This window comes from Sturnus vulgaris, chromosome 17 (assembly GCF_052056855.1).
Source record: "Sturnus vulgaris isolate bStuVul1 chromosome 17, bStuVul1.hap1, whole genome shotgun sequence".
Lineage (NCBI taxonomy): Eukaryota > Metazoa > Chordata > Aves > Passeriformes > Sturnidae > Sturnus > Sturnus vulgaris.
The window spans coordinates 7,552,646-7,569,146 of record NC_142259.1 but is presented as its reverse complement, the minus strand read 5'-3'; the positions used below and the strand labels follow the sequence as shown (position 1 = coordinate 7,569,146).

The 16,501-nt window shown below is 63.2% G+C and overlaps 2 protein-coding genes across 3 annotated transcripts; both read right to left on the bottom strand.

The window, feature by feature from the left end:
- Positions 1 to 84: 84 nt before the first annotated feature.
- On the bottom strand, positions 85 to 4,545 carry CCM2L (CCM2 like scaffold protein). 2 transcript variants are annotated; one of them, XM_088174766.1, is made up of 11 exons: positions 3,878 to 4,545; positions 3,452 to 3,619; positions 3,074 to 3,157; positions 2,800 to 2,983; positions 2,163 to 2,442; positions 1,931 to 2,090; positions 1,714 to 1,849; positions 1,527 to 1,590; positions 1,178 to 1,325; positions 854 to 996; positions 85 to 664 (listed from the first exon to the last, which is right to left on the bottom strand). In XM_088174766.1, exons 1-11 carry the CDS (start codon positions 3,905 to 3,907, stop codon positions 352 to 354), a joined length of 1,710 nt encoding a protein of 569 aa, XP_088030892.1. In that variant the 5' UTR covers positions 3,908 to 4,545; the 3' UTR covers positions 85 to 351. The 2 variants fall into 2 exon arrangements, with proteins under 2 accessions (XP_088030892.1, XP_014745567.1); XM_014890081.2 differs by having other exon boundaries at positions 85 to 632; positions 858 to 996; positions 1,931 to 2,108; positions 2,169 to 2,442.
- Positions 4,546 to 4,953: 408 nt separating this feature from the next.
- On the bottom strand, positions 4,954 to 14,721 carry XKR7 (XK related 7). Its single transcript, XM_014890086.2, has 3 exons — positions 14,297 to 14,721; positions 8,845 to 9,044; positions 4,954 to 8,762 (listed from the first exon to the last, which is right to left on the bottom strand). Exons 1-3 carry the CDS (start codon positions 14,719 to 14,721, stop codon positions 7,810 to 7,812), a joined length of 1,578 nt encoding a protein of 525 aa, XP_014745572.2. The 3' UTR covers positions 4,954 to 7,809.
- Between the last annotated feature and the right edge of the window lie 1,780 nt (positions 14,722 to 16,501).

Here is a 16,501-nt window from a genome sequence, read left to right as displayed (position 1 = left end):
TGATGCTGGTGGTGACCTCCAGGTGCCACTTGAGTGGGCAGGTGCCCAGCTCACCCCCACAGCACAGCAACCCCTGCACTCTGACTCTTTTCCCAGGGAAGAAGCTGCTCTGCTCCCAGCCCCAGCATTTAATTGAAATCTGCAGAAATTACAGCACGTGTGTCTCCCCCACATGCCTTGTGATTCCCACAGCCTTGATAGGATCTGACAGTGCAGAGGCCTGTCCCCCCCATGGTGACCAATTCACCCTCCCTGGTTCTGCGGCAGAGCTGAGCACCTGCTGAGTCTGATCCTGGAGGTGCAGCACCACATCAGCCAGCAGGGAGGGGACAGCTGGGTTTTGGCACTGGCTCACAGGTAGTTGTCCTCTTCCTCCTCCTCCTCCTCTTCCTCATCCCGTGCCAGCGCCTCGATGTCGTGGGTGATATCCGTGATCATGCGGTTGAAGGACTCGGACTCGGAGCGCAGGGACCAGCTGTCGTAGCTGCGCACGGCCGAGGCTGACGTGTTGCTCATGCTGCGCTTGATGCGGCCGAAGCTGTCAGTGAGGATCCCTCCCTCCCGGATCCCGATGCTCTCCAGGAAGGTCTCAAAGTATCCGATGTCTTGGTCAGGGATGAAGGGCCTCATTCCTGTCATAGGCACCGTAAGCCTGGGGAGGATGCTCTGGTGGGCAGCACTGGGGTGCAATGCCAGCCCTACTGGCTGCTGGCAGGAGGTTTGTCCCATCCTGCCCCCAGTAAGCAATGGGGTCCTGACATCCGCTGAAGCACACCTAGCACCAGCACCATGTCCCCAAGGGATGCACAGACATCACCAGGGTGACATGGTGACACGGGGTGGCTGCAGACACTCACCCAGGAGGAGGAACTTCCTGCGGTCCCCATAGAGGCGCAGGAGCTCAGTGCAGTATTCCTGCACCGGCGTGCCCAGCCGGTACTCGCGGAGCAAGACAGCAAACTGCTGGATCTCCTGTGGTGACAACTTGTTGCGCAGCTGTGGTGACACAGGAACAGGTTGGGCTTGGGGACACCAGCAGCACACAGCCCTCACCTCCCACCCTGTGTCCCACTGCTGCTCTCTGGCACAGGGAGCCCAGACCTGCCTGCTGCCCCCGCCCCAGCTGCTGGCACTGCTGGCCTGCTGCTTGTCCCCGTGCCCATTCCTGTGCCCTCACCGTCACCATGTAGTCCTGCAGCTGCTCCAGCCCTGCACCGCTCTGGTCACTGCCACTGCAAGCAGTGGCCAGGCTGTGGTGGGAGCGGTGGAAGGAGGGCGAGGAGGTGCCGCTGTAATACGCTTCAAAGGTCTCGTGGGAGCCATTGCTGTGGGAGGACGCGGGTCAGCAGGTCCCTGCACCCCTCGTGTGCCCAGCTGGCCCCCACCCACTGCACAGCACCCACCATCAGGTGGGGCTGAGGCATCGCTACAGTGGGGACTAGCACCCACTCAGGGGCAGGGGAATCCCACACTGTTCTGGTGGGACCCATCCCAGTCCAAGGGCACCCTCGGGGAGCCAGACTCACAAGGAGCTGCAGCAGCTGTAGTCAGCATCGTAGCCGTATGTCCCGTCTGTGCGGCAGCTCTCGCCTGGGGAGGGAGAGCTGAGACCTCATAGCAGAGACAAACACCCCACGATGTGTCCATGTACCCCCACCCGTCAGCCCCATGACACCCCACTTGATGTTCCCACTCCTGTCCGCAGCCACTCACTCCTACTGGAGAGCCAGGGCCGTGTGGGCGTGGAGGTGTAGTGGTACCCGGCGCGGTCCACGCACTCGATGCTCTGATCGCCGTAGATGATCTGGAACACTTGGCAGATGAGCGCACAGGACTCCTCACCAGCATCCTGCAGCGGGAAAGGAGGAGGGCAGTGAGTGCCGGCGGGTGGGCGAGTGGGCGGTGGGTGGCACACACCGAGACCGCTCACCCTGTTGGGCACGGCGAGGATAACGAGGTTGGAGTAAGCATCAGGGCAGGGCTCCTGGGGGTCCAGGGGGTTGCTTCCAGCGTGTCGCCGCTCCCAGCTACCGAAGCCGGTGCCGCGCTCCCAGCTGCCGCCGGCCGTGCCGGCCCGCCGTCGCTCCCAGCTGCCGCTGCAAGGCTGCCTCCGCTCCCAGCTGCCGCTGCACGGCTGCCTCCGTTCCCAGCTGCCGCTGCACGGCTGCCGCCGTTCCCAGCTGCCCGAGGGCCGCCCGCGCTGCCGCCGCTCCCAGCTGCCGCCCCGCCGCCGCTCCAGGCTGCCGCCCTGCCGGCCCTCCTGCCCGCCCCTCGCCGCCCTCCAGTCCAGGCTGCAGATCGTGTGCCGCCGCTCCATCGGGCCCCCGAGCCGGCCCTCCGGCCACGAGCCCCCCGCACGCTTCTCTGCGGGAAATGCCTCCGGCAAGCCGGCTGGGGCCGCCTCGGGGTGCGCCCCAGCGGGGACCGGGTCCACTCCCAGGCCTGGGGATTGGGGACAGACAGGCCGTCAGGGAGGGGGGCTGCTCTGCCCACCCTGCCTGGACCCCACCCCCTGCCCTGGCCTCCCCGTCCCACCAGCCCAGTGGGATGCAGAGTGATCGGGGTGTGAAAAGGGCGTGTGGGAGCCCCTCCGGTGTGTCCGGTGTGAGGACACCCCTCCGGGACTCTGTATGTGGGAGAGGATGGGACACACCAAGACAGGGACAATGCAGGATTTTGGCGCCCTGATAGCCTCTGACACCCATCACCCGCCATGCTCCAGCCCCTCGTGCCCAGGAGACGCCGGCCGCTCGGGACCGGCTGTGCCTCGGCTGGTGGCCCCCGGCCGGACCCCCGCACCGGTTTTGAGGATGAGGAGGTGCAGAGCATCGTCGCGCAGGTAGGAGGCCGCTGCGATCTCGTGCGTGGGGATTCGCAGGATCAGCTCCTCGTTGTCGCGCCAGGTGAGCAGGAGGCAGCGCGCCGAGAGGCTGAGGATGCTGTCCTGCTCTGGCGTCGTCTGCAGCGGCAGCTCCTTCAGCTGCTGCATGGACAGAGTGCAGGGGGTGCGTGGGGCACCCAGCAGTGTGGGGTGCCCAGTGCCCACCCTCTGAGGAGTGGGGACCCCTCTTACCCTGGCCGTGTCCAGCAGCTGCAGCACCTCATCCCGGCTGGAGGGGTTCAGGGAGGATGTCACCCATGTCAGATGACCTAAAAACTGGGGCGGGGAAAGCCCTGGGCAGCTGAGGAGGCTGGGGCATGTACCGTCCCTCCCACCCATCCATGGCCCCAAGGTTAGGACACATCTCCCTGGGGTTCAGAGAGACCTTGCAGTTAAGGGGTCCTCTCTGCACCGCCAGGACACCCTCCTCCTCCCTGGGTGTTTGCCTGGGCAGGGAGGGGACCAGGACCCTTCTGGCCACTCAGTGTGTGGCTCTCAGCATGGTGTGGTGGCCTCATATCCCCACCCCAAGCAAGCAGTGACCCTGGGCACTTTTGTGGATCCCTTTACCTTCACTTCCTTCTCCACGTAGTCGTGCAGCAGGATCTGGGGGTCGATCAGGTAGTGGGGGGGGTAGAGGGGCACGGAGTGCAGCGGGCGCCGATAGACGCTGCTGCGGATCGCTGCCCTCCGCGCAGCCTTCGGGAAAACCAGCCGCTTGATGGGCGACACGAAACCCTAGCAGGGGAGCGGGTACGGGGACGGGTCAGCACCGGGCACCCAACCCTGGCCCCCACACACGGGGTCCGTGGCACCCAGCGCCTGCGGAGGAGGTGGCAACAGCTGAGCACCTCTCTGCTGGCTCTTTGCACTATCTGGGTGGCTCCACTTCTCCCCACTGTGCTGTGGGAGGGGTGCGGAGCCTCTCAAACCTGTTCACCTCACCCTCTCCCACCCTCCTTGAGCCTCCCGGACACCAGCCCCAGCCCCACGCACCTTCTTCCCCTTCTTGGCCTCGCTGTCCATGGCAGGACGCTGTTCTGCGGCCGCCCCCACTGCCCCGCTCGGCGCCGCGGCGCTTTCCTGTGTCGGAAACTCCACCAGGATAGCTGGGATGTGAGTTCCTGCCTCTCCTGGGGGGTGCTGGGACTGGACTTTGCTGGGCTGGGCTGGCACTGAGACTGAAACTGGGCTGGGACTGGGACTGGGACTGGGACTGGGACTGGGACTGGGACTGGGACTGGGACTGGGACTGGGACGGGACTGGGACTGGGACTGGGACGGGACTGGGATAGGGGCCGCGCTGTTACTGGGGCAGAAGCAGGGGCTGAAGTTGGCTGAGACGGGTCTGGAGCAGAGACTTGGACTGTTGCTGGTGCTGGGACTGGGGCTGGGGTTGACATACCGAGATTGGGGCTGGGATTTGGGCAGATTTGGTTTGAAGTGGGCTGAGATGGGACTGGGGCAGGTGCTGGGACCAGAGCAGGTGCTGGTGGTGCCTGCTGAACTCCGCTATGGAGCAGCCCCCGCCCCTCACTGCAGGGCTCATTCCTGGGACTGGGGATGGAGCTGGTTCTGCTTCCCTATGACCCCATATCAACCCCGTCCTCATGGGGCAGCCCTGGGGGCTCCCAGCCCTCCCTGCCCACATCCTGTCCCGCTTACACGGGACCCTGGCACTGGGAACGGCCCTGGCAGGAGCCCACACAGCTGCATCCAGCACCCCGACCCACAGCTGCCCATGGGATCCGAACGCACCGTGGGTCTGGGGGTTGGCCGGGGATCGGGGCCTCCGGCAGGGAGGAGGTTGGCCCGGCAGTTGCCATGTCCGGCAGCTTCCTCCCCGAGACGCTGCATCCTGCCTGTGCACCCCTTCCCTGCCGGCCACCACGCCAGGGCCACTGGCAATGGCCAGGGCCACCGACACCAGGCAGACAGCGCTGCTACAGCCATCCTGCTCTGTTAATGATGCCCCCGAGCAGTCCGGGACAGACAGGCATCGTCCTGCCCTGCTCTGGAGCCCCAGCTGTGAGCTGGAGGTGCCGACAAGGACAGGATCCCAGAGGCAGAGCTTATTGAAATGAATTTAATATCTCATGTTGCAGCAAAATTAAAAATATACAAAAAGTTTGTGGTATACAAAAAAGTCTCGGGACGGACCCCGGCCTCCCACTCGCCCCAGCCCGCGCCGAGGGTCCCAGAGAAGAAGGTGGCACACAGAGTATTTACAGTACGTGACAGCAGCCGCCGGGTCCCAGCGCTGGGGGGTTCAGGGATGTAGCTGAGACCACGCGGCAGCCCCTGCCAGAACGAACTTCTCTCACTTCCTGAAGCTGGAGCAGCCCTGCTGCCACCCCTGGTGACATCCCCAGGGACCAGGAACCCCCCACGCCCAGCAAGATCTCGAGCACCCCTGGAGCTGTGCCCATCCTGGCCCCCAGTTGTGCCCCCTTGTCATCCCAGTGGGCAGGCGCTGCCACCCTGGTGGACGGGAGGGGACAGGGCGCTGGGTTCGGCTGCCGCTGTGGCACAGGCTGGGTGGAGGGGGGGGGGTGGCCTGGGGCACCCAGGAATGAGACTGAGGGCTCCCCCCGAACCCCACACGTGGCCAGACTCCTCTGCCCAGAGCAGCCCAGGGCTGAGGGTACCGTGGCTTGAGTGCATAGAAAAGTGTCCCTCTGACCCACCAGCGTGGCCCTGCGGTCCCCACGCAAACTCTGGCATGAAGGGCATGCCCAAATGATGCCCAAATGACATCTCTGCCCCGGGGTGGACAGGGGCAGGGGGAGCCCAGAGGAGCCGCCGCGTGCTGGCACACAGTCCCCATGTGGCCCATCGCCAGATCCTCTGTGAGCCGGACCCAGGGAGGAGCTGCCGCCGCCTGGGCACCGTTCAGGGGCTGCGGCGACACTGCTTGATGCCTGCAGCAGTGAGCTCCCGGACCAGCCTGGTACCCCTGACTGCTGCCCCTCACCTTCCCTGAGGAAAAGAGACCCCGCCCCAGAGCCGCCCCACGCCGGGGCTGCCCCAGCACGACCAGCACACACCACCGGGAGCTGCCCGTGACGGCAGTAAAGGAGGGGTGCAGGTGGCAGGGGCCCAGCCCACTGCCCAGCCCCAGCCATGCTCTGCACCCTCTTCCTAAAGGCTTTCCAAGGCTTCCAGTTAGCACCAGTTAGCACCAGTGAACCCAGCGATGGCCAGCCCAGCCTGCTGTCACCCCGGCTACCAAGAAATGGGAAACAAAAGCAACGTGATGCCACCGCCAGCACACACCCACCCTCTCCGGCCGTGTCACAGGGCCGGGCACCCACACTGGCCCTCAGGGACCCCACATCCCAACCGTTCCCAGGTGCAGCTCTCCCATCCCACTCCTTCCATCCTCCAGTGCCTCACACGGTGCCCCATGGCATAGAGGGGCTCTCAGTGCTGCCCACGCTCCCTAGCCCGGGCAGGGCTTGGCATTGTGACTCGGGCAGCCAGAGGCCAGAGCCCCGTGGAGCCATAGCGGGGGCACAGGGGATGCAGGGAAGGCACAGGAGCCGTGGGTGCGGGGGACAAGGGGCTGGGGCAGCACAAGGCTGGGGGTCCAGCAGCTCCCCTGCCCTGCAAACCTCTGCCAGCCCCTGCACACACACATACACATACACACACACATGCACACAACCCCCCCGGGACAGTCCCAGCCTGGGGGGCACAGGGTACATTCAGCACAGCCCCTCGGTGGGGGCCGGCGGATCCGAGCAGGACCAGATACACATTCAAACCCGGAGCCCAAGCAGCCCCACTCCTCTGGGGAGGCAGGAGCAGACAGGGGCAGGCGGGGCAGGGACTGGGGAGAAGCAGGGGAGAGGCGGGGGGGGACACAGGGCGAGATCAGGGGAGGCAGGATCCCAACCCAGATTTATACCGGGGAGCTGGAGGGGGGTGATGCTGATGGAGTGAATGGAAATGCTCCCGGGTGGGAAGGGATGCCAGCCCAGGAGAGGAGAACGGCTGGGGGTGAATCCCACTTTGGGCAATCCGGGGAACGCCGGCGGCCCCGCACATACCCCTCAGTGGTGCCAGCCAGGCCCTGCCACCCCCAGCCCCAGCGGAGGTAGAAAATGTCACACAAAATGTCACCATTCAGGTGAAAACAAACCCAATGAGATGAAGCAGTTCCTGTGAGGATGGGGGGGAGGATGGGGTGCAGCCATCCCGGCCGCAGCTGGGGACCCAGTTCAGAACCAGGGGTGCAAGGTTCGTGCCCACCCACGAGGGGCCTCCCCAGGCCAGGGTCTCCGCCCCACAGGATACTGGACACCCCATGGAGTTGGGGACATGGCTCAACCCTGAGCCAGGGGGACTGAGAATGGATATGAAGGGGCTCACTTAGGGTTGGTGTGGCAGACTGTGGGGGAAGTGGGAGACGTGAGGAGGACCGGATGGCCCCCGGCTGTCCCTGCCCCAGCTCCCTGGGGGTCACGAGCCCCATGCACACCCCAGGGCAGCCATGATCCATCCCCACGGCTCTGCCGTGGCACAGGCACCTGTGTTCCCGTGTGCTGCCCACTGCACCCCACCGTGCCCCACCGTGCCCCTGGCAGCTGCCAGCTCCCATCCCAGGGTGTCCCCGGTCCCCATCCGGCACCATTGATATGGGCCTCAGCACCCACCGCCTGGGCTCAGGCACCGGTGAGGTATTTTGGCAAGGACGAGCCCTGGAGGGCGTGCGAGCGGCCGCCGTCGGGTGGGACTGGTCTGGGCTGCGGGAAGGCAGCGCGGGGAGGGGATAGCACCAAGAGACCTCCCCGGCCACCGCCCACGGGATGCTTGGCATGGCGACACGGCAGCGCCCGCAAACCTAAAGGAAGGCAAACAGCTGTGGAGACACAGGGTGGCCTAGGCGGCACCGGAGCTCCCGCCGCAGCCTCACGCCCCGCAACCTACACGGTGGTCTCGTACTCCAGCACCTCCTGCGGGGCGCCGGGGGTGCGGTACTGCAGGCGGGGAGTGGTGGGTGACGCGTACTCCAGCGCCAGGATGGTCTTCCGAAGGCGCCGGTCGATGAAGTGAGCATCCCAGGCCGGGTACTTCTTCCTGGGCAGGTCAATGCGGATGACGGGCCCCTCTGTCCGCGGGGCGCGGGCGGCCGGCGCCGGCGGGGCACAGGGTCTCACCTGGAAGACGGGCACGCAGCTGTCCCGCTCCCCTGGCGCCCCGTCCCGCTCCCCCCCTGTAGTCCGCGGCAGCGAGCGCGGGGGGCTGGTGACGGCTTCCACGGGGGATCCCGGCACCGGGGGTGGCTCCTGCCGGAAGATGCAGCCCACGGAACGGTGGCTGAAGATGGGGCCGTTGGGGTGCAAGAGACAGTAGTAGATGAACATGAAGAAGATGCCGAGGGCGAAGCTGGAGCTAACCACGCAGACGAGGATTAAGGCGTTGAAGTCGGAGGTGGTCTCGCGGTCGTAGTACAGGAACCAGAGGATGGTAAGGGCGGCGTTCTCTGACAGAGTGATGATGTAGTAGATGCACATGCGGTAGCGGCTCCGTCCCTCCTTGACGTTGAACCAGCAGAAGATGTAGATGATGCCCACCACCATGTTGTAGATGATCTCCTCCCACTTGGACATGCAGAAATCTGTCTCACCCTGGATGATCCAGAAGGTCATGATGCACCAGTGGGTGACGATGAAGATGCCAAAGTAGAGCTGGAACACGGAGGCGAAGAGGGCAAAGGCGATGGCACGAGCAGCGATGGTGAAGAGGTGCCAGAGGATCTGCACCACGGCACCCTTGTAGGACATGGGCATCTTATCCTCCCGTGAGTCCCGCAGCACCTTCTGGTAGGAGGCGATCATCCAGGCCAGCGAGACCAGCGAGGCTGAGGCTGAGAGTCCTGCGGGGAGCAGCCATGAGAACCCGCAGAAATCAGGGACCTCCCTCCCCCCATCCTGTCCCCTGCAAGTGCTGTCCCTTACCCTGCAACGGCTCGATGCTGTTCTGCTGCACCATGATGCTGAGCTGCAGCACGAGCTGGGGTGCGCTCTTGAGGAAGGCCTCCAGCAGCCGCAGCATGCTGATGTCGGCGCTCTCGAACATCATCCGCCAGTAGAAGTGGCGGCGGCGGTGCTCGGCCTGCCACCGGCTCTGCAGCCCCAGGTACAGCGTGCGGAGGTACCTGCACCAGGCAGGGGAAGGGTGAGGTGAGCCCACGCTGCCGGGTGAGCTCACCCCACTCTGCCCACAGCAGGAATGCCCTGTGACCACTGCCAACCTGTTCCTGCTGATTTGGCACCATGGAAATGCCCTTAGGCCAGCGGTGCCAGGAGCTGCCAGACAGCAGCAATGACGAATGCATCCCTGTCCCAGGCCAGTGCTCCAATATGGGAAGGGGCAGCTTGTGCAAAGCCAGCTCAGCATCCCAGAGCTCTAGGCCATCACCCCACTACCCACCCAGCCATACAATGCCTACCCACCCATCACCCCAATCCTTAACCACCCATGCAGGATCTGGCTTCCCCCAGCCAGGGATCCCATCCACAGCTCCACTTTCCAGTCACCCATGGATTCAGGTCTGCCCCAGCCCAGCATCACATTCAGATACTTCTCAAAAGGTATATTTTGGTCCGAGCTGGCACAGAGCCCACCCTGCTTCCTCCTGCCCCAGCCAGGATGGAGGAACCAGCTGGTTGTGCCGTGCTGCCCGTAGGAAGCTCCCGGCGCTCATGCCGGTGTTGCCTGGGCTCTTGGCAGGGCTGTGGGCACAGCCACACGCTGGCCCCGGCCATCTGGTCGTCGGCCGGGGGTCAGTGGAGGTGTGCGTGGCATCGACGCACGCCCGGCTGAGTCACCGCCACCAGGGACCCTCCCCACGGCACCGGGCCAGATCTGGCACCACGGGAGGGGACACAGGGCTGGCCAGGCAGGGCTTCCCCGGGCAGCCCTGCCTGCACCACGGCCAGGGCTCTGCTGGCGAGGAGGAGAAGGGAGCCGGATAAGGAGGAAAACAGGTGCAGCAGGAGGACGTCAGGCCACAGATTCCTCTCAGTGAATAAAATCCTCTGGCAGAGGATTTCTCCATCAGCTCCAGAATGTGCTGCCAGACAACTCCATCAGCCCAGAGCATGGGAGAAAGCCTGATCGCAGCACTTTCAGCTCATCCGTCAGCAGGAGGAGGCAGGAGCCAGCCCTGCTCCCGCTGCAGGGACAGCAGAGTGCTCCCACCCTCGGGGCTGCACAGCCTGGAGAGCACAGTGAGGGCCATCAGCTGGGGCCACCGAGCCCTCAGGACACCCTGCTGCCATCTGCTCTGCCCTTCCAGCTCCACTCCCAGCCCTCACCAGCTTCTCTGTGCTGGTGTCAAAAGTGACGTTTTAACCTCCACATTCAGGGCAGCACCTAATTTTAGCCTTTGCTGCAGCCCATCTCTCACTGCTTGGGGTGTGGAGAGGCTGTGGCCACCTGGCTCCTGGCTCCTGGCATAGATCTGCATCCCAGTGCCACCTGCTCATGGCAGCCAGGCCAGTGCTGCCCTTGTGGCACCACCACAGTCACTGCCCCTCAGGCACAAAGGAGAATCCTCTCTGATGGGGAGCAAATCAGTGGGCAGCCCAGGAGTGGAAGGGACAGCACAGGGGGAAACAAGGGAAGCAATTCAGAGCCCTGGCTGCTGTAGGGCATCACTGCAGTCCCAGGGTGCCCATGCATGAACCAGGATTGGGAGCTGGTGACCTCATCCTGTCCCTGTAATTAGTCTTGGTAATTGGGCTCACCAGCCATCCCACTGTCCACGGCACAGAACAGCCCCTGCACACGCACCACGGAGCCCCAGCCCTGGGTTCTGCACTGTACAACAAGTGACCCGTGGCCTCCCCAGCTTTCAGCAAGGGCACAATTATCCCTCTGTCCACCAACTCCATAGGTCTCATTAAAACGAGATTTCATCTCCCATCAACTCGCCCGAATGAAATGTTGATTCTTATTTGTTCTGCATTTGATCATCCCGTGGTGTTTCAGCCCAGTGAGCGATCCCAGCGCTGCCAGCACGGCGGGCGCTCCCCAGCCCTGCGCCGCAGCAGCTGCACGGGAAACACAGAATCAATCACTTGAAAAAAAATCATTTAATTTTCAAAAAAACTGATGATGAGGCAGAAACCGACAGCGAGAGCTCTCAGGGCTAATTGCTCCCTCCTTTGTATTGCAAAAGAGAACCCTGCAGCAGGAAGGTGGTGGCTTGGGTGGGCACTGGTTTTGTCAGAGCCCCGCTACAGCTGGATTTGTCACCAGTGCCACTCTTTGCCCCCAGCTCCCACCTACTGAGCCCAGTTTTCAGGTGTTGGAGAAAATGAATGAGGAGAAAAGCCCAACACTGGTTACAAACAAATCTGCTAATCATCATCCTCAGATGGAAAAAGACAAGGAACTCTGTGGTCCCAGAGTGAGCAATAGGAAGTGTGATTTTCCTAGAAGATAATTTGGGATCTCATCTCTTAATCCCATATTTAAACACGGAGAAAATTGCTTCTCTGTTACAGTCCTTTTAATCCCTTACACATCCTACCACGTCAGGTCATCAGGGAGAGCTGCACATGTGCCCATGTCACCACACTCACTGTGTGCCACCAACCCCACACGTCAAGATGCCCTGGCTACTCAGGGCAGATGAGAGTACCTGAGGGCACCTGTGCTCAGGGAAAGGCTTTGTCTTTGCACCAGGGCTAGATGGGAACTGCCAGCACCGGGTCCTGCAGCAGGACAAGCTGACACTCCAAAGCTGGGTGCTCCCAGGGCTGGGAGGGCTCCTGTCCCCACACAGACAGAGCAAAGCTCTATGGAGCAGAGTGATGGGGAAACCTGCGGGTCCCAGCTCTGCCACTCCTCATGAGCCCGCCCAGGATGTCCTTGCCCTCCTGGACTACTACCAGACTGGCACCAGGACTGAGGAGTGGCACTGGGCCCCCAGGTCAGCAGAGGATGGGGTACACAGGCTGATGGAAGCTTTCAGGAAGAGAGGGAACTGCAGGTCTGGCCCCAGTGACCCCAGGCAGCCAAATCATGTGTGACCCTGACACAGAGTAACACAAACACAGGCACAGATAGGGCTGTCCCCAGCTCGATGGGACCTGCAGCACACCCTGGCCAGCTGCCAGCCCACAGAGGTGGCAGGGGACCCTGACACACTTCCGGACAGCAGACACACCGACATGAGCAGCATCCCTGCCCTGCAGAGCTGCTTTGGTGAAGAAGCTGGGGACTTTGTGAGTGGATAACAATTCCTGAGCTGCAAAACCATCCAAGCATGGCCCACAAGCACGGTGGTGCTGTGGGACCAGCTGGGGTCAGGCTCATGCTACTGCTGCTTACACGGGCACATGGTCACACCACCGGCGGCATCTCCGGAGACTGCCCGTGGTGCAGTTTGTGCATGTGCATCATGAACACACCAATGACAGCTAACTTCAACAGCTTCAATCAGGGATAACCAGAGAGTCAGTGCTCAGAGCTGCTTTCTCAGGTGGAAAGCAGCTTTCTTTTTGGGGATTGGGGGTTTTTATCACAAGTGGAGCTTGAGGCTGTGCAGTGAGGTTGGTAGAGGTGAGATCTGCAGAGGTGAGGGAGAAGGCAGGTAAATCAGGAAGGGGGAGAAGTTTGGCAAGGGACACAGTGCTCTGACCAGGGAAAATCCTTTCTTTCACCTACAGCATTTATCCAACACCACTAGCTGCCACATCCTCCTGCACCGGATCCAACCCCACTAATGGGCTTAACTAACTGCATTTAACTGGTCACCCGAACTAATCCCAAATCCAGAGATTAGAAAGAGCCTCAGCTGCTGCTTGAGACCAACATGTCCTGGAGGGTGAGTGCTGAGAGTTACCGCTTTAATTGGCTTAGGAGTCTCCATGGCACAGCCGATCTAAGAGCAGGACTGACACCCCCAGGAGCAAAGCCCCTGGCTGCAGCTCAGCTCCAGCTTGAGCTGGGATCAGGTGTGTCAGGCTCAGGCCAGCTGCAGGCAGGGCCAGAGAGCTCCTATCCTCTCCCCCACCACCTCCCCTCGCACACTGAAGCAGGCTTTGCACCCACCCTGCAGCCAGAGTACCCTGAGATGGCCCCGTTGTCAGGGGGATTGGGGAGGGCAGGTGTGCTGGCAGGTGTGCTGTGCACAGCACACACGGTACTGTCAAACAAAGTTAAACACCCCGGAACATCCCAGAAGGAGCAGCAGAGGAATGAACATGCAGACACCAACAGGGAACGAGCAAAGAGCCTCTACTACAGCACTCAGGAGGGGAAACAGGATGGAAACCCGAGCCGGGAGTGCTGCCGGCTCCACTCATTGTTCCGGGAATTTGCCTTTGTCTGCCCTCCCGGCACCAGCTCCTCCAGAGCCGCTCGGTGCCAGCGCCCGGCTCTTCCCCAGCACGTGGGGCTGGAGCTGGGAGGGTGTAGGGCTGGGTCTGCAGCACAGCGGAGGAGGGAGCCAAGAAAACATCACCTTGTGCATCTGAGGGGTCTGCAGAGAGGCAGATGAAGGGCCTTGAGCTGCCCCAGCCTGTCTGTCTGCTGCTTGCCCTTCCCACACCACCAGCCTGTCCCCAGGACTGGGATGGGGCAGCAGCAGAGCCTGGACAGGCTGGGAACCACCAGCACCCCTTACCCACCACCCCACAAATACAGCGAGATCAGGACAGGAGCCTCGAGGTTTTCAGGGCCCAGTATAATAACTCCACACCCCCAGGACCACACTGCCATGGCCAGGCAGGTCTCCAGCAGGCCCAGCACCGCCTGGCAGCAGGGATGGTAGGGCTGTGGTACCAAGCTGGGCTGCAGCTCCTCACCCACACCCACAGCTCCTACCCACACCCCCCGTGCCCACAGCTGGGGGCTCTTCTCCACCACCCTTTTTTCTGGGGCTGCAGAGAGATTGATCCTTGTGCCTCCCCCAGCTGCCTGGGCCCCTCTTCACCTCTCCATCCCACCCATTTCCCCCATGCCCTGCCAGTCCCTCCTGAATCCTCCATGCTGTTATCCCCACCCATGTCCCTGCTGCACTGTGCTGCTCCCTACAGGCCCCGCCTGGCTCCATGACCCCCATGTGCCCCCTCCCCGTGTACCTCCAGACCTGCCTGAGCTGCAGCAGGTGGATCAGGCCCTGCAGCAGCCCCATCCCAGACCCCTGTACCCTCAGCCCCAGGTACCCTCGTACCTCCAGACCTGCCCCAGCTGCAGCAAGTGTGTCAAGCCCAGAAGCATCTCCATCCCTCCAGCACCCCTATCACCCCGATACCCCCACACCCCCGTTCTCCCAGACCTTCCGATACAGCCAGACCTGCCCCAGCTGGAACAGGTGAACCAGGCCCTGCAGCAGCCCCATCCCCGCTGTACTCCCATCCCCTAGGCACCCCTACGCCCCAGGTACCCCCGTACCTCCAGACCTGCCCCAGCTGCAGCAGGTGGATCAGGCCCTGCAGCAGCCAGACGCAGAGGCGGCAGCAGCCGCGGGGGCCGCTGTCCTTGGTGCCGCCGCCGCTGTCCTTGGTGCTGGCGGCGAAGTCGTAGACGAACCACCTGAGGCTGAGCATCTGCACCACGAGCGAGGGCAGCAGCACGAACAGCAGCGTCAGCCCGAACCACCACCGCTGCCCCCGCACGTAGTAATGGGCCGCCAGCCACAGGTCCGAGGCGCCGTCCGCGAAGCAGACGAGGAGCGCGCAGAACACCCAGCACCCGTCCCGCAGCCGGTACCGCCGCGCCGGCGGCTCCGCGCCCGCCTCCCGCCGCCCGCCGCCGCCCTCGGGGCTCTCCAGCAGCACGGCCGGGCCGCCGCCGCCGCCGTCCGACTTCGCGGCCATGTTGTCGGGGGAAAGGAGGAGAAAGGAGGGAGCGGGAGAGACTTCCGGAGGGATGGAGCCCGCCCCGGCAGCGCCCGCCCCCGCCGGCCTCGCCCCGCGCCCGCCGACACCGGCTCCCCCCCGCCCGGCGCCGGGAGCCCCCGGCGGGTCCCGCCGCTCCCCCGCCGGAAGGGGCAGCCGCCCCCCCGCCGGCGCCGCGGGGTCCCGGAGGAGCGCTCGGTGCCGCCGGGCGCCGCCCCGCGCTGGGAAGGGCAACCGGCCCCTCCCCCGGCCGGCCCCCACCCGCCGGGGCCCCGCCGGCAAGGACCGCCCGGACCCGCCGAGCACCGCACGGTGCACCCCGCCCCGCCCCGTCCCGGCGGAACCACGTTGTCCTTGCTATCGGACCACTCCTTCCAGCCCACCGAGTGCTGGAGCTTCCCGGGAAGCTCCTGGGTAGCCCAGTAGCCCCCCAGCCCCGAGGCTCAGCCCAGGGAAGATCCTGCCCGTGTGTCCAGGCTTGGGCCGAGGTCCGGGTGGGTGGAGGTGTGGGTGCCTCTTCTCCCCTCGGGCTGAGACAGGACCACAGACCACCAAAATCCTGCCCGACGCAGCAGGGACTGGCTGGGCTGGACCTGAGCCCTGCTTTGGAGCGAGAGTCACAGAATCATCACAGAATGATTTGGGTTAGAAGGGATCTCAAAGATCAATTTGTGCCAACCCCTTGCCACAGGCAGAGGCATCTTCCACTAGACCAGGCTGCTCAGTGAAGGTGTATCCTCTTTGAAAAGACCAAAGATGGAGTTTGGTAGCAGGCTTTGTTGTTCCTGAAATTAAACTCGTGAAAGAATTACATATGTTATTCCCCAGCCTTGGGAACGTCCCTGAAAGTGAAGTACCAAGGCCGCTGCAGTCTGGGTGCCCCAGAGTCCTGATGCTGCCCCGCTGTACCCGTGGGACATGTGCTCACATGAGGAGCAGCCCTGTGCCGGCATCCCTGGCGCTGCTGGGAGGGAAAGGGCTGCGAGGGAAAGGGCTTTCTCTCCTTTGTGATGGTTCTCTCCAGGGAGGGTGACTGCATACAGGCAGCTGCCTCCTGGAGGCAGCCCCAGCCCGCGGAGCTGCTCTGGCTCTGCGGCTCGGCCCCCGAGGCTCAGCCAGGTGCATCTGCCTGCGGAGGAGCCTGGCTGAAGCCCGCCCGTGGTCAGCACACAGAGAGGGGGAGCATGTTTGATCCCGAGGAACACGGCTAACTTCCAAATTCTGCCTTGCAGGGTGGCCAAGGGATCATCACAAACCGGGGGTGGGGCAAACCTGGATTCCTGGGACTCAGTCCAGGGGGTGAAGATGTTACTCAGCACAAGGGAGTGGCCGGGCCCTCGGCAAGGCTCTCCTCGTGCTGCATGTATTAGCATTTATAATAAGAAACCTCACCTTGAGATGCTCCTGACACATCCCCTCCACAAATTCCTGCCTGGGGGAGGGGATGCTCCCTGTATCCCAAAGCCTGAAGAAAGCAGACTTTCATCAACAACTAGGCAGGGCAGAGCCCCTTCCAATAATGGGGTCCACTGACCAGAGCCCTTGTCAACACCTGGCCACTCCACACCTCTTTGGGCTTGGTCTCTGGGGACTCTCTGTCTTGGCTGGGTGATGGAGCAGGGACTGTGTTACCATGACGGTGGGCACAGCGCCAGGGAGAGGGAACTTGGAAATCAGGGAGAGACAGACCCACCTTTCTCCCCTGACCCTGAAACACCCCCTCTGAAGCAGCAGTTAAAGATCCACAGCCTGAGAACAT